Source organism: Plectropomus leopardus, chromosome 1 (genome assembly GCF_008729295.1).
Source record: "Plectropomus leopardus isolate mb chromosome 1, YSFRI_Pleo_2.0, whole genome shotgun sequence".
NCBI lineage: Eukaryota > Metazoa > Chordata > Actinopteri > Perciformes > Serranidae > Plectropomus > Plectropomus leopardus.
This window is the reverse complement of record NC_056463.1, coordinates 11,227,349-11,253,349: the sequence shown is the minus strand read 5'-3', so window position 1 is coordinate 11,253,349 and position 26,001 is coordinate 11,227,349. Positions and strand designations below refer to the sequence as shown.

At 39.4% G+C, this 26,001-nt stretch overlaps 2 protein-coding genes across 2 annotated transcripts; both read left to right on the top strand.

Moving 5' to 3' along the window:
• The first annotated feature begins 3,400 nt into the window (after positions 1 to 3,400).
• Positions 3,401 to 15,957, top strand: ppef1 (protein phosphatase, EF-hand calcium binding domain 1). Its single transcript, XM_042487525.1, has 18 exons — positions 3,401 to 3,541; positions 4,890 to 4,922; positions 5,177 to 5,304; positions 5,559 to 5,619; positions 8,016 to 8,179; positions 8,278 to 8,392; positions 10,067 to 10,113; positions 10,862 to 11,028; positions 11,124 to 11,160; positions 11,313 to 11,462; positions 12,952 to 13,103; positions 13,196 to 13,427; positions 13,519 to 13,704; positions 13,784 to 13,926; positions 15,002 to 15,108; positions 15,194 to 15,357; positions 15,560 to 15,644; positions 15,731 to 15,957. The coding sequence occupies exons 1-18, from the start codon at positions 3,487 to 3,489 to the stop codon at positions 15,955 to 15,957; spliced, it is 2,253 nt and encodes a 750-aa protein (XP_042343459.1). The 5' UTR covers positions 3,401 to 3,486.
• Positions 15,958 to 19,255: 3,298 nt separating this feature from the next.
• LOC121943891 (signal peptide, CUB and EGF-like domain-containing protein 2) lies at positions 19,256 to 25,275 on the top strand. Its single transcript, XM_042487492.1, has 7 exons — positions 19,256 to 20,190; positions 21,136 to 21,288; positions 23,061 to 23,183; positions 23,301 to 23,429; positions 23,962 to 24,177; positions 24,879 to 24,995; positions 25,121 to 25,275. The coding sequence occupies exons 1-7, from the start codon at positions 19,539 to 19,541 to the stop codon at positions 25,273 to 25,275; spliced, it is 1,545 nt and encodes a 514-aa protein (XP_042343426.1). The 5' UTR covers positions 19,256 to 19,538.
• Positions 25,276 to 26,001: the final 726 nt, after the last annotated feature.

Genomic DNA, 26,001 nt, shown 5'->3' with positions numbered 1-26,001 from the left:
CACAGCAAGGGTTTCAAAGCTGCTGGGTGAAGGTAAATTAATCCTAATTAAGCAAAGCTGTCTCCAATTTGTGTTCATTAAGACAACCTTTTCCCTCCTCAGACACTCTTGTCTGTCCTGCTCTTGTTCCTGGTGACCGTCTGAAGACGTTGCTGTTGTTTTCATCAGCTGATTTCTCTCTGCGATTGTGTTTTTGAAAAAACTGATAAAGAAGAATGAAGGCTCCTATCCGAGCAACACGCAGGATTCCTCCACATACAAAGACGAGGTTTCGAGATCACTCCACTCTGATCTACAGAGCTCATAAAGAGGTCAGAGCTACAGCAGATATGTGGTGTTTGAAACTTTAAAAACATATTATATATATGCAACTTCTTATCTCTCCTGCAGGCCAGTGCAGCTGGGATGAGGAGTCCAGACTTCCTGGCCAGTTGGCACAGTTTTCCAAAGCCAGTCCTGCTCAGACTGGTGAGCTCTGAGGCGTCCCGTCTGTCACAAACCAACAGACTGAAAGTGATCACTCTGCGGGAGATCAGTGCTGCTGTCACAATTGTACGACAGCAGATTTGTACGAGAGCTGCGGCATGAGGAGCTGGAAATGTTCATTAATTTTTAATAACTTTTATCATTAAAGAGATTATTGAAATGTTTAATCTGTTGCATTTTTTAATGCAAGTTTTGGATGCTGATTGTAGGTCAGTAAGTAAAATAACATAAGTAGTGTTCCAGTTGTACAAATGTCAGTGATGTGAAGATTTAGGAGGGTGTAGGAGCAGATTTTCAGTTTTAGATGCAAATTCCTGGTGTGCTTTTGTTTTCTCTGGCTGCATTTCTCAGATTTAGTGCACTTGGAAAGCTGATATAATTTGCTTTTAGTGATATAAAATGCTTTAGTGGGACATTCCTTGGCTATTTTTGACCTTTTGGACAGATTAGAAAGTGAACTCTTACTTTAGGTTGGATCCAATAACGTCTACTCTGCATTCAAACATACAACTGACAAAAAAGGAGTGTGCAGAATTTTAACATGAGGCAGCCCAATGAGCAATGCAACATTAAAATATCAATGTCTTATGTCTGTCTTTGGATCTTTAGATTTGTCTTAAGATGTTAAGATTTTGGTTATTTAAAGTTGGCAAGAGAATGTTTGGACATCTAGTCTGAGCCAAGATTAAAGAGTAAACAAAATCTGTATTTATGACTAACAAAGTAAAAGGGAATATTCAGTGCTTTTGTGAAATATTTCTGTGTTTTTATGTACTTTTATTGAATGATTATTTTAAAATATGTTCTATAATTGGGCTATATAAAACAGATAAATCCTGGTCTATAACAGTGGTCTATTGCTCAGTGGGAGGGGAGCCTGACCACTTGCCTTAAAAGTCCAGGACTTCGTGGCATCTAAGAGGTTGAAAAATCAAAACTTTTCCCATGTACCAAACAGGTAGACCTAAGGTGGTCAACATCACATCTGGAGTGAGTGATTTGTTTGTTCTGGGCTGCTGTCACACAACATAGCAGACTCCAACCCCCTATCAGGCTGCTAGGAATATTTCACCCACAGTATGGCCATTTGTGTACCAGTTACTCATCACGTGTTACCTTGAGTTTTGATGAAATCTTATGTTGAAGAACAGCCTGAATAAGGCAAACACTTCATAAATTATAAATAAACAGGACTGCATTTAAAACATAATTTTACAAACTTGTGCAGTAGGCCTAAAATCCAAGTCTAACGTATCCTGCCATGTGCTCAGTAGCCTACCTCCTAAAAACATGCATTTATACTAGGTATGTTTTATCGTTTTCAGCAAAAAAGCATGTGTTTTGGAAGAACTGAACGTCCCGTGGTGCTCATTTGACTTCATTTCATGTTATTTACTTTTTTTTTTTTTTTGCAAGAAAAACCAAGTTTACGAATTCAGGGTAACAAACAAAGTGTTTCCGGATGGAGTAGCCTCTGTTTTAAAAGGCTGTTCACACACCTGAAAAGGGTTTAAGAAATACTTAACAACTTGTTAGAATTGGCCTGATGGTGGTGCCAAAGTGAAGGTCATGAAATCGTTAATATTAATTATGAGAACCACAAACTTTCATGACCAGCAGTTTTCATATCAACATCTTGTCAAGGACCAAAGTGCGCTCTCCATGTAAAGCCCAAAATAACATTTCGTTAGACGCATGGGCCACAGAGGTGATTTGCACGAGTGAAGTGAGTCATGTTGGTTATCACCTGGGGAATATTTCGCAGGTATTTCAAGGAGGAACAGGAGAGAGGAGGTGGAGCAGCTGGTCCTCCATTCTGTGTTGTGGTTTCTGCCTCCGCCTCCTCTGTGCGCTCCTCTCTCCTCCTGTTGCAGCAGCAGTTCCTGCAGCGTTTCAACACTCTGCTAATGGTAATATTACCTTTTTAAACGCAACAGTTATTCAGAGGGCGTGTAGCAAAACCGTTCATCTACAGTTTCGACGCAAGTTTTTTCTCATGTGTGTATCACATGGATTGTGTCTCTCATTCATGATCGCCTATAAGCTGCAGGTAGGAACAAAAATAATGTTGCTGTGATGATTTACATGCACTGGATGCGTTGAAATACCCTGCACGCTGAGGTGTGATGCTGTGTGAAAATGTAAGATAGTAATGCGCAGTAATCAACATTTTCCTTTGAGTGTTGTATTTTCCATGAAATTCATTGAGTGTTGAAGCGTGATAAGCTGCTATGCATTTGTTCAGTGTTATTCTCAGGGTTCCCTTATTGTGGGATATGTTTGGTGAGTTTTTATACTGAAGCCTATTTCTCATGCACATTTTGAAACCGTTGGAAAAAGCTGGAACAAAAGCCATTGTGACTTTAACCATTTTTCTTGTAATATAGATCATTTCAGGTGTAAAAATCAAAAAAGAATTGCTTATTGACATGCATGGTTACGATTCAATTTTGACCCCTACAGAACAAATGGGTCAGTGAGTTAGTGAACCCTGCTCCTGTGAAGTGACAAAGGGTGAAGTGTTTCCTGGACTTTAGGGACTGTTTGCTATTTATGAGTGAGGAGTGGGTGGTGAATAAAGGGGAAGGCATGTCAAATATTTTTTAAGCACTGGGGCTGACTTTTGTGTGTGTGTGTGTGTGTGTGTGTGTGTGTGTGTGTGACCACTAATAGAAGTTCCCTTTTGTATAGTGAAGGATGGCAGTCCCCTGTTATTGTACATTTAGTGTGATTATGTATATATATATATATATATATATATATATATATATATATATATGTCCTGTGATTAATAAAGTACAGTCCCTGAGAGTCATCAGATGAACTTAACCCATCTCTCCCTGTCACACCTCTGAGTGATGCAGCATGTCAACAGTAATGTTCTCACTATGTTCTCACTCTTCAGGTCTCATGGCAGTAGTTGCATGCCACCCACCAGATGTGACCCAGCTTCGGAAAAACTGACTGATGTGACCCCCTGGGACCTCCTTGTTGGTCATAATGGGATGTGGCACCTCCGTTGCTATGGAGACACATGTGAAAAGCGTGGAGACAGGTAAAGATGTATGGTGGGTGGCTGTCACCACAGTCCAGGACTGTTCTTTGTCCTGTCAGCTGGAAAATTTAGACATTGGGACATGCTGCTTCTGGGGAAAGGTGTGAAAAATTATTGGCATCAAATTTGAGCTGACGTGTTGGTACACCTGGTCTGTGGATAGATCAGCTGACCAAAAATAGGCCCTAAGTGTTGGATACTAATTTGAGTGTGAGCTCAGAAATAACTTAAATGAGGTGTTTAGGATGAATGGTAAAAGGGAACATAGTGTAACTCAGATATTTGTGTTCTCACACAAATGCACATATTCTAAATATTGAAGGGGGCGTGTCCCCTGCGCCCCCCTGAAATCTTAACGGAAAATGAATGTGCAACTGTTTTGATATTTGATTAATAATTTCAGTCATTCTTTAAGTCAAATAACCAAACATTTCTGTTTGCAGCTTCTCAAATACAAAGACTTACCACCTTTCTTTGTATATTTTTAATTTTTATAACAAAATTAAAGATTTGAAGACATCATCTAGGACTCAGTGATGGGCAGTGATACATTTTATTGACTAAACAATTCATCAATTGAAAGAGAGTAATCTGAATGATTGAAGCATAAAGAAAGTCTTCCTTGGCAACATGGCTTCGCATGGCAATATTTTGAATCTTATTGTGATAGGTATTAAATTACCAGATTTTTGCCGGTACACAGCTGTATTAAAAACTAGAGATGATTGCAATTACAGATATCTGTCTGTGGTCTTCTCATTTCTTCTAATTTTTTCCCATTTTTGTTGCTTAAGTACTTTTCTTGTTCTGTTTTCCGTCTCGTCCGTGAAGCATTATGTAACATTATCTTGCAAGTGTTTCTGAAACAGTATATTATTTGCAGTATTCATGGCAGTAGCATCATGGTTTAATATTTTTTACATCTCACTGTCACATTTTGTTGTATGAATCCGATGATAATATGTTTTTGCAGTAGTGTATTTTTGTCAGACTTGTTGCACACACATGCATGCATGCACGCTCACACACATACACACACACACACACACACACACACACACACACACACACCCCCCAGATGTTTGACAGATGGTTTTCTTTCTTCACAGTCTGTCTTCTCTCTTTAATGAGTGCTGTTTCTCCTGAAAGCTCATTTAATTTGCTTAGTTTTTCCAGTCCCACTGTTGCTCACAGCCTCCCCCGTGTCTTGTTATTTCTGTGTGCGTGTGTGTGTGTGTGTGTGTGTGTGTGTGTGTGTGTGTGTGTTTGTGTATGTGTGTTGCCCTACACATGATTTTATTCAGTTACCAGTTTCTTACGCTGAATTGTATTTTTTTTCTTTTCACAGATGACACGGTTAAGACTCCCAGCCCCGCTCTGAGTAAGATGCTGCTCATCTCTTAGTCTGTATTATACGTTACGTGTGCATGCATCTGTGTGTATGTGTGTGTATGTGTGTGTGTGTGTGTGTGTGCACGCGTGCATTTTTTGTACTGTAGTTGAAAAGCATCATGCTGTGCTAGAATACTGAATTAGAGTTCACATGTCACATTCATGCACTGTACGTATGTGACTCTAGGTATTCAAACACGTCTCCCATTTAATAAAATATAACAGCATGTATTATTGTTTTAGCTATGAAAGCAGCTGTTTTGATCCAGCGATGGTACCGGCGCTACATGGCCCGTCTGGAGATGAGGCGCAGGTACACCTGGAACATCTTTCAGTCCATCGAATACGCCGGGGAACAGGACCAGCTACAGGTGATGCTGCTTAAAAAACACTCAAGTTCACATGTATGCTAATTTTCAGAGGCGTCATAAATCTCAAAGGAGCAGTTTGTAAAAATTAGAGGGATTTACAGGCATCTAGTGGTGAGGATAGCAAATTGGCAGTTGTAGGCGATTATACACTGAAAAAACATACCACTTGTTATATTATATTCCATTTCTGCCAGTATATCCTAATAAATCCTGGATCTTTAAACACCTTTTTGCTTTGTTTTTTCTTTCCTCAGCTCTCCAGTTTCTTTAGTTTCATGCTCGACAACTTCACTCAGCTGAATGGAAATGGGCCAGGTAGGAGCTATAACACTCTTTTATCCACAGATTACTAGATAGTATTATGTGTAATGAAACCTCTGATTTCTTGTTATTTAGAAAAGTTGGTGGTAAAGTTGATTTCATTTTAGAGTAAAACATTTCTCACAGTGCTGAGGCAACTTCTTTAAAATTGTAGTTTACCAAACTGCTAAACTTTAATAACAGAAATCTTGGTTGCAAATCAGAAGGGATTTTAGACAGACAGCAGGTTATTATCAAATGACAGCTTTGGCCAATTAGCTGTAAAGTATTTTATGGCAAAATATCATGAAAATATTGATGATGATTTGTATGTAGTTAAATTGCAACCTGACCACTGCTAATTGTACTATAACTAATATTTGAACTACATGTTGTGACTTTCCAACACGGAAATGCAGTACTACAAATGTATTTATTTTATTATTTTGCAGCTTCAGGTCTGCTTGTGTCTCTGACACACTGAAACTTAAATTTGTGAGGTTATTTTGACCCATATTCCTTTTTTAAAAAAAGGGGGGAAAAAAGCTTTAAATATAATTTTTAGAATTATTTGATGCTGGGATGCTATTATGTGAAACTGAAAGATAAAAGGAGGATGTTTTTCAATATTTTTACACACATAGCAAAATAAGGCACTTTAATATTACAGTTATTTTAACCTGTATATTTGTCATCAGTTGGAGTTTAATGGTTGCTGGATTGTTGGAAGATTTTATATATATATATATGTCTTTTTTATCTTCATCAAATTAACACCACTTTCGTTAGTCATGCTGTATTTTGGTCTACATTAGAAAACCCATTGCGTATATCCCGTTGCTTAGCAACTACTGTGAATGTGGAGGCCAACGTGTTGGTGTGTTGCTCCGACACAGCTGTGGCTTAAGTATGTATTGACCCTCTCATCCAGCTAAAATGCATAACGCTCCATTGATGAGCTAATCCTTAGGTAAGCCCTTATTGCTCAACATGTGCTGTACATCCTCTATGTGGGTTTTACACTGAGTCAACAAAAGTGATGCAAAGAGGCCAGACTCTGTTGTCTGTGTTTATTACATACAGCATCTGTGCTTGTGTGCGTGTCTGTGACAGAATAAAGGACATTTAATAGACACAAAATAAACACAAAAGGGGAAATGGACAAAAGACTTACAAAAGAGAAATAGGCCTGGAGGTAGATGTCTGTTCATTCCTTGTTTGTTTGCATAAATTAGAGGTTTCATTTGCATATTGGAGTGGTTTTTTAATACAACAGTGAGGTCACACAGAGCTCGATGAGCTGCTGTGTCAAGCTGTTTAGTACAGGGAATTACAAATAACAATTTGTTCATGGGATTTTACATCAGTTGGCAAACCCTCCCTTTTTTATTCAAAAATTTTTACATCATCCATTTTACTTAAAGACACAATATGTTTGCTGCTGAAAGAAATATTCTAATATTAATACATAAAGGCATACTTCATTCATTAAATGACCAGTTGTGTATCAATTACTCACCGTGTGTGATCTGAATTCACTAGGAAAACTTTGTATTTTCTGTGGCCTCCAGGGTGAAGATAAATTCCCAAACATTCTTCATGCACTGAAATAAAGCCATGCATGAGAATGTTTATACTAAGTAATAACGTTTTTGAGAAAATGCATGTGTTTGGGAAGCACTGAGCATGCGACTGGATACAGGAGACTTAGATTACACTGCACCAGTTTTGTGAGATTTTGTAATCGGTTGTTTTGATGTAGTTTTTCTGTTGTTAAACATTGCCCCCATTTACTTTGATTTATTAAGAATGTGCCGTCAAGCTAAAATATTACAGATATGGCTGCTGCCACCTTGCGCTGGTGATGTCATTTGAGGCCACAGTCTGCACACTAGTCACCTCTGCTGTATCAAGTTCCTGCCCATTCCCCAGATGGCAAGATATTTGGGCTTGTTTGACCCCCCAATTTGGGGAGCTGTTCATCTTTATAATACAGTTCATGCCCTCCAACAACAACACATTTTCTTTTTTAGTGACGTCAGCTGTTGAAGTTTAGCCGATTTTGGGCGGCAGAAGGCTTTAAACGTTTTCCACATATGCATTGGTACTCCACAAGACTTGATGTATAAAATTAGTTTCTATTTTAAGTTAAAGTAAAGTAAAGATCCACGACGGATCAAAACACTGCAGTAATTTAAGTTATTATAGAACATAAAACAGTGTGGATTCCACTTGGTGCTGGTTGTACCTGAACTATCCGGGTTGTGCAAAGACTGTAAGGTGATATGAATTAGTCTGCCATCAGAGATTTTGTTATTCCGTCATATCATCCAAGGAATCTAATATCTGGATGTACAGGACTGTTTTATGACAGTGACACTATAATCACGGCTCCTCACACTCTCCTCCAGACTTGATCTCCCAGCTGCTGGACCCGTTGGTGGACCCCTGGTTAGACAGAGAGACCGGCTACAACTTGATCCCTGTTCCAGAGTCGTACACCGGACCCCGACTGTCGTTTCCCCTCTCTGTCTCTGATACGAATGTTCTCCTCGGTGCATTTAAAGAGCAGCAGGTACGGTAATATGGGCCTTTCTGTCTTTTTTACTTATAATTGTCTTAGATTATATTTTGGATGCTGTTAGGAACTTCTGTGCTTTTTCTTCCACACAGACTCTGCATGCCAGATACGTCCTGCAGCTGCTGTACGAGACCAAAAAGCTCCTCAAACAGATGCCGAACATCATCCATCTGTCAACAACCTACACCAAAGAGATCACTATATGTGGTGGGTGACCATAAACTCCCTTTCACTTCAAGATTATAATTCTTGTCATTTTTAATTGCATTTATACAGGTGGTAGTCCATTCTTATAGATATTTGTAATGGACAGAATGACCTATTCCACCTGACATAATGACCTACTCTACATTTTAGCACTCATAACAAACGTGTCAGTGTTACTAGGGTGATTTGCAGCTGCGATGGGCTGCTGCTTCTCCACCTGCTACATCAGTACAGTGGGCCACTGAATAAATAAATGACCTGCTTACTGTTAAATGATCACTGATGTCTGTTAATTCAAGTAAATTTTTTTTTATCAGGCCCATTATCACAAATCACAATTTGCCTCAGAGGGATTTACAGCATACGACATCCCTCTGTCCTTAGACCCTCACATTGACTAAGGAAAAACTCCCCTTTAACCCTGCTTTTATGTGGGGGAGGGTAGAAACCTCAGGAAGAGCGACTGAGGGGGGATCCCTCTTCCAGGACGGACAGACGTGCAATAGATGTCGGAAAAAACAATGACATTACAGTAGATGACATAATGACATATAGGAAAGAGAAAGACAGAGACAACAAAAGAGGAAGGAAGAGAGAGGGAGAGAGGGGGAGAGTTGCACAGCAACAATAATGGTACCAATAACATAGCAAATAACAAAAGTAATAGACATAAAATTAATAAATATAATTTGTGATAGTATGTGATTTTATATGAAAATACTGTAAGTGGCGATAACAGTCACATGTGTATATTAATAAAAGAGGCATGACTAATAATAATAGCAGGTGTGTGATGGTAGATGGCAGATGGTGTCGAGTAGGATCACGGCATCAGTGCAACCAAGGCCCAGGACACAGGTGTAGCCACAGGCAGGACCACAGCAACAGCACAGGCAGGACCATAGCAACAGCACAACCAAAACCACGATTCAAGCTTTAGCCAGAGGTTACAGCATCAGTGCAGCCACAACACGAGCACAGCCGAAGGCAAGATCACAGCATCAGCATAGCCATCACCATGATCCAGGCACAGCCAAGATCAGGGAAAACTATGAAACAAGGGAGCACAAATGCTCCGGAGAAGAAGGCGAGTTATTGTTATGGAGTAAAAGGACATGAGCGTTTGCAGATGAAGAGCATGAGAGAAGGAGAAAGGAGCTCACTGTATCATAGAAAGTGCCCCAGCAGACTAAACCTATTTCAGCCTAATTAGAGGCTGGTCCAAGGCAAGCCTAAGCAGCCCAAATTGTAAGCTTTATCAAAGAAGAAAGTCTTAAGTCTATCTTAAAAGTGGAGACTGTGTCTGGATCCCGTACCGAAACTGGAAGATGGTTCCATAAAAGAGGAGCATGGTAACTGAAGGCTCTGGCCCCCATCGTGCTTTTAACAAATGTGTTTTAAATACAGCTGACTGTATCTTAATGGCACTGTTCCAAGAATGGAGGTCCTGTTTATTTGCACACTGATCAGGTACTTGACGCCTCCTCTACGGCTGCCTCCTCCTGCAGATTCGCATATCATTAAACTCAAGAATACTTGTTGGGACGAAAACAGAAAACACACACCAGTTGGTGGTTGTTTTCATATCGTCAGGGGATTTTAGACCTCCTCTGTATACCAGGGTTTAATTAGACTGAAATAAGAGATTTTACTGTAATTTTCCTTGTGGTGCAGGTGATCTGCACGGACGGCTTGATGACTTACTTCTCATATTTTATAAGGTAAAGCTATATATTATTTATTATGCAACAAATTTCTTCAGAAGCATTCACAACCTATCTTATAGAAAATGTTTTATGCTGATACACCTGTTTTCATACAAATATACAAAAGATTTAATGGTCCAGTGTGTAGGGTTTCGGGGTGTCTCTTACCTTGGAATGAGACATTTATCAATATATACCACTCCAGAGTCTGCCATTTTGTTCTACGGTAACCTACAATGGACAAACCAAACACTGGCTCTAGATAGGACCGATGTTGTATTTGCATCTGCTATCTGCTAAGTTCTACATGCTTGGCACACTTGATACGTTTTTGTCCCGTAAACTTACCAATAGATGCCACTTTGCATGGAATAATGCAAATGGTTTTTATTTAATTATTATATTTTTTTTTTTTTAAACAGTATGGCATCACCATGGTAAAATTTCATCATGCATGTTTTGTTTTACTGTCCTGCCACTCTGTTGAACTGTTTTTTTCAGAGCCTCCCAGAAGGTGTTGCCTGTCTTCCGGCCCAAGTCTACTTGATTACATGTGAACGCACTGGACCCTTAAATCTTTTTTTATTTGTATAAAAACAGATGTATCTGCATAAAGAAATCTTTCAGAAAGGTTGTGAATGATTCAACTTCAAATGTTCATGACAGTTAAAGCCATATCAAACTTAGCTGAAGCATGCTCTTAAGACTTCCCTCAAATCTGATTTTAAGTTTGTTGATTTCATTTCATGTTTCTGTTGTGAAGAATGGCCTTCCCTCTGCGGAGACGCCATATGTGTTCAATGGGGACTTTGTGGACCGTGGGAAAAAGTCAGTTGAAGTGGTCATCCTCCTCTTTGCCTACCTGCTGCTTTACCCTGACTACATGCACCTTAACCGAGGAAACCATGAAGACCACATAATGAACCTCAGGTGGGTTCGAGTGAAGAGTAGAAATGAAAGATTTATCCATCTGAGTTTACCACAAACACAAAGGTAGTAAAGTTTTTTTTATATTGTTGTTTCAGATATGGGTTCACAAAAGAGGTCATGCAGAAGTACAAGGTATCGTAGTCCAGAAACACGTTATTCTGATTTTATTATGTGCAGAACTCAGATGCAGGTTCTACCATGTCACTGGTGGTGGAGCCGGGTGGATTAATAATCTGGATGAGTGACCCAGAGTTGTGACATCAGTTCCTTTTCTTTGCACACAGACTCATGGCCGAGAGATCCTCCAGCTGTTTCAGGATGTTTTCAGCCTTCTGCCTGTTGCAACGGTCATTGACGGAAAGATCCTGATTGTTCATGGAGGGATATCAGACCAGACCGACCTGGACTTCCTTTGCTCCATAGAGAGGCACAAGGTCAGTGAAAACAAGCAGACTTTCATCCTCCATCTGGACTCTTTCAACCGCAATAATCAATTTCGACTACTAGAAGTCAGAAAAACATTTTATAAATGCTGACAAATCACAGCCACTACACATTAATGTAAACATGTCACCAAACAGTTCTATATGTTTATATCCAACAGACAATACCCATGCTAAATACCTTAGAGTAATTGTTTTAGTTATTTTCTACTTTATGGTTGTTTTAGTCTCTTGAATAACTGGCCCAAGATACATGATTATTCATCAAACAGAAAAATTACAAATAATATGGGTTTTTCTCATTGGATTATAATAGAATGCATGTGCTCTGATCGCCTACAGGTATTAAAAGTAATTGTTAGCTCATAATAGTCCATTTGCCAGCCTATAGAGCCCCATTGTGAACCCACAAATGTTGAGTACCCAAGAGTTTTACATTATAAATGCATAGTATGTGTCCTCAACATTAGGAAACTGCCGGATGCTAACTTGCATATGTTGAGGAATTTGCATAATATACCTAATTTCCATAAATGTGCATTATATCATATATTGACGGTATTTCAGTCTCTGCTTGGCCAATTAAGACATTGTTTTGGGCATTTTTGAGGATGATAAATCCATGTCTGAGATTTTCAAATTCAAAATGTATGTTTTAAACTGGAAGTCTGCATATTTTAACTGCATTTGGGCTGATTTTGAATTAATTTTTATTCAATTTAGACGTTTACGAGGACATTGAATTGACTGGGTAACTTACTCTGTATATTCAATATATTTGAAATAATTGAAATTACTTCAAATTAGTTATAGATAGTACTATATTTATAAACACATGAATAGAACAATGGATAAAGTTAACATTTGAATTCACGGGCCATCACACTGAGTTGATACACAGTTGGTAAATGTTGGTAAGAACAGCAGGTAGCATGGTAAAGGAACTAAAATAAAGTCATGTTTAACAGGTGGGACACACAAGTCCTAAAACAGTTTGTTTTTTTAAAAAAAACTAAATTACATCCAAAATTATTAGAACAGAGAATTATATAAACACTAGTTACATGTGTTATAACAACTGATCGGAAATTGATTCATTATCCTCAAAGAAACCCCAAAACCAACCAGATTATACCCAAATTGGCCAAGCAGTGGCTGAAATACTATCAGTATACGTGATTATGCACATTTATACAAACTAGGTAAATTATGCAAAATGCCAAATATATGCAAGTTAGCATCCGACAGTTTTCTAATGTTAGGGACCTATACTATGCATTTATAACATAAACTTTGGGGTATTCAACATTTCTAGGTTTACTTTGATGGCAAGTAGACTAATAATAGAGGTCTGTTTTATACAGGTGGCAGTCCATTCTGATAGATATTTTTGCATATGTTAGTATGACCTCTGATTTTGGAAAAGCAAACATCTCTGTCCTCACTTTATTTCTGTCTTTTCTTCTCTCTTTTCTTCTAGGTGAAATCTGCCCTGAGGTTTCCCAGGCACAGTTTGGAGCAGCTGGACATCGGCCAGTCCTGCAGACAAATGAAAAGAATGAGATCGACCACGAGTTCTTGTCCCAGCAGCAGTCGAAGCCACAGCAAGAACCAAAGAACGCCGACCCTGAGGTCTGACAGCGGATGTTATTATTAAGCTCCTTGCACAATTAGATTCTTGTTTAATTAAAGCAACTCTGTCTCTTCTTCTCCTCTTTCTGTAGAAAGAGGCGATGCCGTCAGGACAGCGCCACCTCCACTTCTTCCTCCTCCTCCTCATCGTCCTCGTCCTCTTCGCTCTGCTCTCCTCGAACTCCATCGTGCCTCTCGCCGCGTCCATGCCCATCTTCTCCCAGCATGCCTTACACCATCAATGCCCTCCAAGTGCCTTTCCTGGACTCTCTGTCCTCTCTTCCCCCTCCTTCACCTCCACAACAGGAGCGGGAATGGAAACAGGTCAAATGCATCGATTTAGTGTAGAAAACATTGATATTGCTCAGCTCTGCCCTGTAGTGTCGTATTTTATCTGCTTTCCTCTCTGCTGCAGATAGTGGATATATTGTGGAGTGACCCCAAAACACAAGAAGGCTGCAGTCCCAACACATTCAGAGGAGGAGGCTGCTACTTCGGCCCTGACGTGACCCAGAGACTGCTCCACCATCACGGACTCCAGCTGCTCATCAGATCCCATGAGTGCAAACAGGAGGGATATGAGCTCTGTCATGGTGGACAGGTAGACGGGATGCAATAAAATAATTCCCCAAAAGTCTAAAATGTTTGAGTTTGGAGACATAATTTTGTTTGTTCTACAGGTGATCACCATTTTCTCAGCGTCAAACTATTACGAGGAAGGAAGCAACCGTGGTGCCTACATCAAAGTGGGCCGAGAACTGGTTCCCCGCTTCTACCAGTACCAAGTCAGCCGCACAACACGCAAACTCACCCTGACTCAGAGGTACAGATGCCATCTGGTGTGTTTGTGTTTGTTCAAAGTGGCTTTTAAACATTTCAGTCCTGGTTGATTTGGTGACACTATAAAAGAAGTCGGGTAATATTTGGCCTTTTTCCATCATTCAATGAGCAACCGTGATCTGATCTGACAGTAGGGCACAGTGAAAGTTGGTTACCTTGCTAACGTCTACCAGACTCTACATTTTGCAAATCCTTTAAAAAGACTAAAGTCTGACGCACTCTCACATTTAAAGACAATGTGACTTTTAAGTCACACACTGTATGATTTTGCAGAAACTGGGGATCCTAAAGGGTCACTACTTGCAAGACAACAACTAGATTCCTCTTCGTATTATTTCCCATCCTGCTCCTGGTGGAAAATCTCACCCCAAACTTTCTTTAAGAAAAATGAAATATGAACAATTCCTGATGTGTCCACAAAAACCTAGAAACACAAGACAAAGGTGTCATATGTCAACAGTGTTCTTATCATTTCAGCATCTACATATTCCATAAAGATAAACTGTATTTACATACAACCTTGACATTTTGGATTTTCTCCCCTTAATCCAGCATTATTTCCAGGAATGTCAACCCCGACACCAATTTCAAAAAACTGCAAATATACTTTCATAAATAGGACAATGCTTTACCGATGGGCCATAGACTCAGCCACCTTTGTGTTACCTCATTTAGGGCTAGATAGTGATTAAATAGACACCTATTGAAATTAAAAAATCCTCAAAATTATTACTTTAAAATAAGGGAGGCTTAAACACAGCTGAAAGTATCAGTGCTGAAATGATTATTAGTTTAATGGATTAGTTCATTCAAACAAAAAAAGACCTTTGCATTTGTCTTTTTGGGGGTTTTGGACTGCTGAACGGTCAGAACAAGAAATCTGAAGTTTCAACTATGGCCTCTGTATAGTTGCGATGGGCATTTTTCACTATTTTGATATGTATTTTAACAGTTTACAGAACAAATAATTGACAGATTAATTAACAATGACATGTTTTTTTAAGAAAGCTTAGTGTTAGTAAATCACCTGTCACCTGTGTTTACATGTGTGTCTGTAGAGTCCGAGTTGCTGAAGGCTCTGCCCTCAAGGCCCTGAAGGAGAAGCTGTTCTCCCATCGCTCTGAGCTGCTGGCGGGTCTCCAGCAGTACGACCAGAACAACACTGGTGCGCTGTGTTCACATTGCTCATAAACATGTATAAACCATGTTGACATGTATAGTTTCTACATGAAAGCATATCTCTCTTTCAGGTAATGTGTCAGTCAGTGAGTGGGCTCAGGTGCTGGAGTCTGTACTGAGGCTGGATCTGCCCTGGAGGACACTTCGTCCGCACTTAGCCCGTCTGGCACCAGATGGCAGTGTGGAGTATCAGTCCAGCTTCGAGGATATGGAACCAGGACTTCCTCTGCCTCAGGTAAGGCATATAGACTGTATATAAAGTCTTTATGTATATATATATATATATATATATATATATATATATATATATATATATATATATATAAAGAGAGAGAGAGAGAGAGAGAGAGAGAGAGTCTTTATATACAGTCTTGATTATACACGGCCAGTGGTTATTATATAGTCTGCTGTATAATTTTCCCTTTTTCTCTTTTTAGGTGACTCCAAACTTGGCTGAAACTCTGTTCAGATACAGGACAGACATCGAGATTATATTCAACATTATAGACAAAGACCATTCAGGTAAAAAATGTTGAATTACTTTGAAGACAGTGTGTCATTTATTCAAAATGTAGTCTTTAATGCTCTGCATGTGTTGTCATGACTAGGTCTGATCTCCATTGAGGAGTTTCGTCACACCTGGCGTCTCTTCAGCGCCCACCTGGGGGTCGACATTGACGACAGAGCCATTGATGACCTCGCCCGAAGTATCGACTTCAACAAGGACGGCAGCATAGACTTTACAGAGTTCCTAGAGGCCTTCAGAGTAGTTCACAATCTGGACAACAAGGATCAGCAACTTAATGGAAAGCTGGACAAAGAGAAGTATTTGTGAAGGGAGGAATCTGAATGCTGCAGTGCGGAAATCCTGCATAATCAACAGACTAACAGAGGAATCAATGTAGGAAAACAGGGAAAAGATGAAATATTTTAGTATTTCTTAACACTTGAACACTTAAATCTAGTAGTTATTGGTGATATACCCTCTAATTGTTGCATTTTCTCATTTGTTTGTGTACTTTAGCCATGCTATAGCAGCCATTCCCAGAAGATGAGTCTTTTAAGACTTTGTTGATCCACTGACTTTTCATCTAGCACCACCAGCAGGCCAAAGTTTTTAGTGCAGTGAAATATGTGTTCATATGCTACTTCACTCTGTAATTACCAGCTGTGGTGAGAGCTGTTAAACAGGCCCAGGCATCCTGTCAGTCTGAGTAAATGATGGGTTCAGATTTTAATGAACTTGTGCAGCAGCGGCACACACTCGTGCACACACACACACACACAAACACACATGCTGTCTAGTTGAGGCTTCAGAGGTGATGGGTGAGACACAAACAGGGAGGCGTGGAGACTAATACTTTTTAAACTGATTGACAAAAAGGACAAAAAGACAAAAAAACCAAATAAAACCACTCACTTTAAAGCAAGAAGAAACAGCTTCTCCCCCGATACCTCCTCATCCATCTGTCAGAGTATTTTGTACCATCTTACTCCTCCTTCCTTCCTTCCTTCCTCCTGCCCATCCTGTAGTAATCCCAGACCACATCTCCCCTCCCCTCAGTGTCCAGCCTCTCATATACTTCCCACTTTCACTCTCAAAGCACTTTTCTTTAGCCTCCCATCACATCTGGGAGTTCAGATGGGGCTCCTGGCAGCACTGGTCGCTCTGCTCTGCATCTACGCTCCAGGTACTTCTTCAACTTCATTTTCATACTTGTGTTGTTAAAAGGACGGCATTCACTGTGAAACTGTTCTGCAGTGTGTGGAGCCAAGGGATGCAGCGGTTTAAAACACCTGGAGAACGGGCAGACGTTTTTCCGTTACAGTGGACTACTGGTGATCTTCCGCTGTCGTCCTGGTTACAAACTCCATGGATACAAAACCAACAGCTGTGTGTCTGGACACTGGTCCCGGGACATCCCAGTCTGTGTCGGTAAGGAGTAAACCTTTCTATATAAATGTCTGTTTTCTGTTTTTGCCAGCTGATGCATTTGGAAGATAACATTGTCTTAACTTTTGTTCAAATATTACTTTACTTTTATCAGGGCGTTAACCCTACACGGTACGCATTGTGATGCTGATTGGTAAAAAAAATTAAAAATGTTTGCAATGTTTTTTGTTTTTTTTGTTAGAAAAGACATAAAGTTTACATAATTTTAAAACTTTTTTTTATGTTTTTTTTTTTTGGTGTACTGTACCATGATGGTAAGAAATGGAAAAAAGAAAATAATTTCAAAAATCTTAATAGAATTATATACAATAGTGTATGGGAAATATTCAAAATTATTAAACATATGTAGATTAATTTGCAGAGATAGAAAGAAAATTATGACTGTTATATATGACTGCTATAAACCTAAAAACACAATATCAAAAACTGTCATGGTGGGATTCCATAATGGTACGATGTTTCAAGGCAGCATTTGCATTTTAGTAATTTTCTGTCAATTAATTTTCAAATAAAGCACATCAAACAATTAAAAATTAAACTTCACCAACCTATTATTGTGATTTTTTTTTCAAGATTTTAAAATGACAGAAAAAGACATTCCCAGACCTTTTTTGCAGAGAGTTAATGGAGCTGAACCATGCGAGGAAGGCCCCGAAAAAAGGGACTCAACATGGCCTCCAGAAAGTCATGTTATAATATATATACAGTGTTACTGGTTTCCTTAGGGCCCTGGCTCTTTTTTAAAGAACTGCAACAGAATTGAGTATAAACAGCAAAAGAATGGGTATGTTACCTGGAGGCAACACAGTACCACAGAGGTAGTTGAGAGGAGACAACAACAAAGTCCCTGGTCAGACTCAAACTTTTAATCACTTTCCATGATAATCTCCCATCTTTCAGGTTCTGGCTGTTTTAACCCGGGGCCACTCACCCATGGGACGAGCAGCATGAATAAGGACGGCTCCTGGGCAGTGTTCAGCTGTAATAGTGGCTTTCGGCTACATGGGCCCTCAATGTTATACTGTAAGGGCCACACCTGGAATAGTACAAAGCCTGTATGCAAAGGTGAGCATAAATAAAATCAGCTATTAACGCAATAGTTTGATATGTTAGAAAAGACGCCTATTGGCTCTTCTGTTACTTTGCTTAGCATTAAGACTGGGAAAGCGGGAAACAGCGAGCCTGTCTCTGTTAGAGAGAATAAAATCTGCCTTAAAATTAAAGTAGCCGACAAATTGAGTAAAGGGTAAAAAATTTGTCAAATTAGTTAAAAAATGTCCCATTTGACCAAAAACTGATTTCTCCAACAGCCCAGTATCCGAAGAACAAACGCCTATTGCTCCAAACTCCCATTTCTCTGAAAATCCACACCCCATGCTGCATTTAGTTTTGTTTACCAGCAGGGTTTGAGGCACTGATCCGAGGTGCTTTAACGGACCCTTTGCAGGTTTGCAACTTCTTGTCATAGCCAAGTGGTATTTGTGCCTAAACCTAACCACAAATTCACCACAGCGTTATTGACAAATGTAACCGGGGTTACAGAACCCTACAACATTTTTTCTGGCAACAGGGTTGTTTGTATTTTCTAAGAAATGGGACTTTGGAGCAATGGGGATTTGTTTTGAGGATAACAGGATATCAGAGAAATGGCTTATGGTCCACGTAGTCATTTTTCAAATTAACAGGGCTTCAGCATTTTGGGCTGCTGTAACAATTGGACAGACCCCACATATTTCCTGCGAAAATGAAAGAGTGGTATTAATTTTTTCATCCAACTCTTGCCAAGAGAGTGAATAAGAGTTCCCAAAATTGAGAACTATTCCTTTAAATGTGATCTCATATCTGTCTTTGTATCACATTGTGCTAATTCTCTCATATTCATTGATTCCAAACAGCAATAGGTAGACAACAGTTCATTACTGCACTGTAACCGAACTCTTTTCTCCATAGAGTCCGACATGATGAGTTCGGTCTCAGATGTCCATGTGCAGAAACCAGACATACACCAGGACCTCCAGGCTGCTGTAGTTCTGAAGACACAGCAACAATCCCACTACGACACCCTCACTAATACTGCCTCCAAAGAAGCCAACCTGAAATTTAACTTGTTGTCTCACACTCAATCCCAAATGTCCAACACAGACAGGATTAAAGTGACCAACACAAAAGTCCATCTGCAGCAGTTTCCCAATTTAAAAGTCAAAGATGGAGTCCAAACTCATCGTGAGGCTCAACTTCAGGAGGTGAAAGAAGCTCAAGGACCAGAAACAGAAACTGGAAAGTATGGCTTGGAGGCAAAAACTTCCCAGAAAGAAGCAGAAAAAGCAGAAGTAAAATCACATCTATCAACTACTGTGTCATCTACCTCATCATTACTGTCAGGAGCAGAGCGATCAACATCTTCACCACCATCACTGTCTAAAGCCCAAACACCAGCTATCACTGCTGTCACAAATACTGTGATGTTTGCACCGACTTCACCACTGTTCAACACAAATTCTCCTCCTCTTGTGCTTGGAGAACCTGCCACATCCCAGGATGATGTGACTTCATCTGAAATAGTAACAGGCTCATCACAAACTGCACATGACGACCAGCAGGCTAAAAATGATTTCAAGTATCCTCCTTTGTCTCAGCCTGGGACTGTAGATCAAGAGGATCCCACTGAGACTTCAATATACACTTTGTCTACTTCTGTTTCTTCCATTTCAACCAGTTCTTCCTCCATGTCATCTCCTGCACCATCCTTATCATCCTCCTTTTCTGCCCCAACTACCTCAAGTCCCAGCTCTACCCAGTCCAATAATGTTCCTCCAAACACCGTCACCACAGAGCCGAGATCTCACCGCACCGATCACCACAACCTCACATCAAACGCCACCTCCGAACCACCTCTGCTGTCTCTGAGACTCAGCAGACGACCCGTGTGCACTTACCCACCTGTTCCTACTCATGGGACCTTCTACTTTCGTAATGTTGAGAATCCAGGGCCCAGAGAGTACAGACATTACATACAGTATGCTTGCTACCCCGGTTATACGCTGGCTCATGGAGACATACACAGCTACTGCCAGCAGGGGGGCAACTGGAGCGGAGTCACACCTGTGTGTCTGGGTAGGTGCTGTCGCTGCTTCATAACATTATCTGATTAATTTGAAAATACTGACAAGGAAAAAGAAAATACGTGCTGATGGTAGAGAAAAGGGATGGTGCCAATAATATATACCTCAGTACTAGTCTTTTCTTTATTAAACTGTTGTTTTGTTGTTTATATAATAGAGCTTTCCTGTTGGAATGCAATTTTATTTTATTTTTTTTAATATTATCATTGGCTCCAGGAGCTGCTAACTTACCTAGAGTAAGTCTCACTTTTTTTAAGTTTCCCGTCCTACGATATTTTGAACCTTTAAAGAGATTAAATTAGCACGAAGAATCAAAAAATGGATATCAGCCAAACATAAGTGACGCCCTGTCAGTGATTTTGGTGTAAAATCATCCCACAAAACCTGTAAACTTTCAAGGTTGGGAAACTTTGCAATCTTAGAGGGTAATGAGCTTATCACAGTCACTAATAGCAAAAAAAGCATTATAAACGTGTGTAAAACAAACATCAATAAATTATCATTTAAAAAGTATATGTATAGTGAAGAAAACATTTAAACACAGTTTAAGTGGCCTGTGTGGTAATGATGTGTTCAATCAGCATCTTGATTAGCGACACCTGTCAGGTGGATGGATTATCCTGGAAAAGGAGAAGTGCTCATTAACAAAAGATTTCTGCTTTTTTTGTCAAACAAAATTTGACATAATTATATCTATTAAGTTCATTAAAAGTCTTAAACCTGTGAAAAATGGGAGCAAAAACAAGTGTTGCACATCAAGTTTTGTTCAGAGTATTATATCAAAATTTCTATGAAATATGAATTTAAAAATATTACAGTACATATGCAGCGTGCATGTTAATATTAAATGTACTGAGGGTGCATGAAAACAGCCATTTAAAAAGATCATTTATCAATTCTTGCTGTTTTCAGTTGTCACATTACTGTTTGTTGCTAGAGTTGACACCATGCTCAGTTAACAACGGAGGCTGTTCCCAGCTGTGCTCCCACTCCCAGCACCACAACCAGAGCTCCAACCAGACCCAAACCAGAACTCAGTGCCACTGCAGAACCGGATTCACTCTGCTGGATGACGGGCGAACGTGTCGAGGTGAACATATTGTTGTTTTATTTCTTGTAACATTCTTCCTGAATCCTCTGTGGACACCCTTGGCTCTTCCTAATAACGATGCAGCGTGCACTGAGACGTGTTACAGCACAACAGGGAATCTCCTTCACATGCTTGATGTGTTTGATGTTTCACAGCACAGACGAGTGTACACGTGAACTGTGAAATTTATGGCAGCACTATTACCTTGTAGCACTAACATTTACTTCATATATTGTGTCAAAGTTGCACTTGCCTTCTCGCAGACAGCCTATCATTTTTGAGAGCCATCAGTGGGTAGTGTTGATATTATTTTTGAAAAGTGTTATTATCAGTGTGCATTTTGACAGATAGTCCTGTCCAGACATTGTGGTCTGACTGATTATAGTTTAGCTTCAGCCTGAAAATTCCTCTGCAATGAAATAAGGCTTGTAAACATTCCTGTCTGACAGACAGCTCAAGAAAAACGAGCATATATTTTGGTCCTCACTTCACAAAATTTTATTCTTTTTGGACTAGACTTTGTCCACATGGTCTTTTTTTGTATAGAGATGTGTGAGAAAATGGAAAGATCTTGAACCATAAACACAGAAAATCAATGGTGAATAGACAGTAACATGTACTTGAGCACAATTTGAGGTACTTTTACTTTTCTTGAGTACTTCTATGTTATTCTTCTTCATGCTTCTGCTTCACTACATTTAAGAAAAAAATATTATAGGCTACTATTACTCCACTACATTTAGCTGACAGCTGGAGTGATTACAAAATTTTACCAGCACAAAAAAGTAAAAATAGAAATTAAATTACCAGCACTTCCTGTGATCCAAAATTAATGTGTTTCAGTTCTCTGTCAAAAAAGGCTATTTGACAGTAATATAAAGCTATGAAAATATTCTAAATATAGCATACATTTGGACCGATACTGATTTTGTAATTTTTTAGGTGGGCCTCTTTTAGGTGGCTAAAAACAAACCAATTGAGGCAGCATTTGCTCAGTGCTGTTTTATTGTATGCACTTGACATGGGGGTTTTTACCCGGAAGTTATCGTAAACAAACATTGTGATTCAGTCTATGGTGCAGTTGTAACATCCTATATTTACTCAATTTCCTTACGGCTCCTTTAACATTAGAGTATCAGATAATGGACTGTACATTCCTCTGTGTGTTGAACATTTTGATACTTTCACAGTTTTTATAGCATGTCTACCTGCTTCCTATTAAAAAGACATCTGACTTTTCAATGTTGAATCTAAGACTTTAATTTATTAAAGAGTTTGTTTTTTTTTCTCAATGCAATATTAATATATTTACTTAAATAGAGGCTATGAGTGCTTCTTCCACAGCTGCAGAAGAGGCAGGTATATTTAGAAACGTCAGGATGGGTGAAATGGTCTCATAGAAGGCAGGAAAAAACAAAGGCTGATATACAAGCCTGGAAGAATCCTCATGGCACATCCTTGTTTCCTGTCTTTAAAGAAAAGGAAGTTAAAAAACATCTGCGTTATGGTTTGCTCATTACGGGCGAAAACAGTGAGCTAACATGGAGACACATCAACATGGTTTCAGACTTCAGTTTGATTCAGAGCGACAGGGGAGATCACCACCTTTCATCTGCCGCCCGTCTCTTTCATGTCAGTCCAGTGCAGGCTGTGTGTTTTTGTCAGATTGATTGTGCACAAGCGAGTGTGTGTTTTGTTGAATCTGTGTCCATCCCGGTGCACAAAATATTTTGTCTTTATGTGTGTAATAATTATTGTTTGCATTTGAGCAGATTTAGACGAGTGTATGGAGGGGCAGCACCAGTGTCAGCAGAGATGCATCAACACATTTGGTTCCTTTAAGTGCAGCTGTGATGACGGCTATAAACCATCTCATGACCAGACCTCCTGCACAGGTGTGTGTGTGTGTGTGTGTGTGTGTGTGTGTGTGTGTGTATTTATACATTTGTCTCTGTTCATGTTATTTGTGTCCATGAGCAAGTGTTTTTCTTCATTGCTCCCTATCTTTCCAGATGTGGATGAGTGTCTGCTGTCTGCAGCTGTTACAGGCTGTGTGTTTGGTTGTGTTAACACTCCTGGGAGCTTCTACTGTCATTGTCCTGCTGGCTACAGCCTTCAAACTGCAGACACCCAATGCCAAGGTTAGAGGACACTTGCTTAACGGTAATAATAATAATAATAATAAACTTTATTTGTATAGCACAGTTCATGCAAGAAATGCAGCCCAATGTGCTTTACAACAAAGAAATTACATGCACCAAATGCTTCAGGTGAAAGGACAAAGAAGATATAAAGACATAATAAAACCTGCATGTAAAAATAAGATCAGATCAGAATAGAATACATATAATGCATCTTCACAGAGCTAAAACTCACTTGATAATACTAGTGAAAGTAAGATAAAAAATAAAATTCATAGAATGCATAACATAAGATGGAAAATAAAATCCATTGCAATAATGTTGATAAAAATAAAGTTAAAATTGAGTGTATAAAATTTGTAAAATTAGGGAAAATACAACATTTTAAAGAGTTGCAGCAGTGCTTAAGTGCAAAGCAAAATACAAAGCAGTACCGTGACCCATGTCATGCTTGATTTGGACCAGAATGTAAAGTTAAATCCTGTTTTTAAACCAAATTATTTACACATACTGCAAAACATTTTTTGTCCAGATATAGATGAGTGTGCTGTTAATCAGGGGCTTGGGCCGTGTACGGAGAAGTGCCACAACTCACCAGGATCCTACCGATGCTCCTGCTCGTACGGACACATCTTAGCTGGAGACGGGCGCAGCTGCATCGCCGAGTGTCCACCTGGATACAGGAAGCAACCAACAAAAACAGCACCTGGGAACTCAACTTCACAAGCTCTTAGGGAGGAGTGTGTAGGTAGGAGCAAATCTACAAGCTATGTCAAGATCAGGAATCTCAAAACTGTCTGAAGAATTGTTACCAGAAGTGGTCAGTGTCTTGTAAATATTTAGGGTTTTTAACTGATGACCGCCTGTGTTTTAAAGGAGCATATCCGGCCTGTTGTGAACAAGCTAAAGCTTTTGGTTGGATTTCATTTCGGAAACAAGTCTTGCTTTTCTTTTTATGTGAGACAGAAACTGGTGGAGTCTACATTTTTACCTGTAATTGAATATGGTGATGTACTGTATACGAATGCCCCCACTCTGGATAGTGTTTATGTCTTGTATTAACAGTGAATTGGCCTACTTTGTAGCAGTCACTGGTATGTTTAACAGCGTAAAAAAAAAAAAAAAAAGTGCAGAATGACTGTAAGCTTCAGCGCATAGTGACCTTGAATGAGTTTAAAACCATGGTCAGATCTGTTGAGTTGAGGATATGTGTGTGTAACTTGACTCACCAGATGACGAATTGTCGTTCTGTGTGATTTTATGTGAATTTTACTTGTTTTTGAAACTCTGTGTTGCTGCTATTCTTGGCCATGTGTCCCTTGTAAAAGAGATCTTTGATCTCAGTTTGACAAACTTGGTTAAATGAAGGCTAAATAATAATTTTATAAAAAGTTATTCCATGCATTTTTCCAAAGAAATCATCGGCTTATTTCTTATGTGTCCACACAGATGTAAACGAGTGCCAGGAGGAAACGTGTGAGTGGCAGTGCGCCAACCTGCCAGGCTCTCACCGCTGCATCTGCCCCCGAGGATACACACTCCACAGAGATGGCCGACGCTGCAAAGGTCATTTTAGTCATGCACACTTATAATGAGTGAAATTCGTATAAATGGCTCTGTTAACTCTGAGTGTGTGTGTACTGAGTGAGTTTAACAAAGCTCCTTTTCATTTCTCTCTCTCTTTCCTCCAGACATTAACGAGTGCAGTTTGAAGAATGGAGGGTGTTCTCACCTGTGTGTGAACCAGAAAGGTGGTTATAAATGTGCCTGTCCAGCCTCCCATCGCCTCTCCCCCTACAGCTGGAAGAAATGTGTACCGAGGACAACAGCAAACTCTGCTGGCTGAGCTGGAGAGCACCTCAGTCAGGCAAAACAGTAGTCCTGGTGATGGAGTCTCTACTGGGTCTTTTCCCTCATCACTGTTGGAAGAGACAAGAAATAACGAACGAGGTACAAGGTAGATTTATTTGTTCATTCAAAAAATAAAATTACAATTTATGTAAATCTTTTACATATTTTGGAGTCCAATGAGGAGTTTAAACAAGCATCATTACCAGTTTAACTGACACTGTGCATCATCCTTTTATTTTTATTAACATTTTGTGTTATGTGTATACATGTTTGGGGGGGCATATGAACATTTAAAATCCAGTATTTCCTCAGACCTCTTAAATGGTGCTTAGTTCACGGATGTCCCACGGGTCCCAGAAAATTAATAAAAAAGATCAAAACAGCATAACCCTCTCATACTCTTATACATTGAAATTTTAATATTTGATTTATACTACCTCTGTGTATGTTGTAATCCGATTCTAGGTAGGCGTATCACATTCATTTCTGTTTTTAAATCACCAAAATGTTGCGTGAATTTACTCAAGTATTCAGTACAGTCACAATGCACCAAATGTATGCACGCTGAATATTTCTGTTTTACGAAATAGCTCACATAGCTTTCCCTTCTCCATAAAGTAAAACTTATATTTCAGAGGAAAATATTGAATTTCTAAACTTTTATCTAATGACTAGTTATTTTTATTTATTTTTCAGAGTATACCTATAATTGGGATTTTAA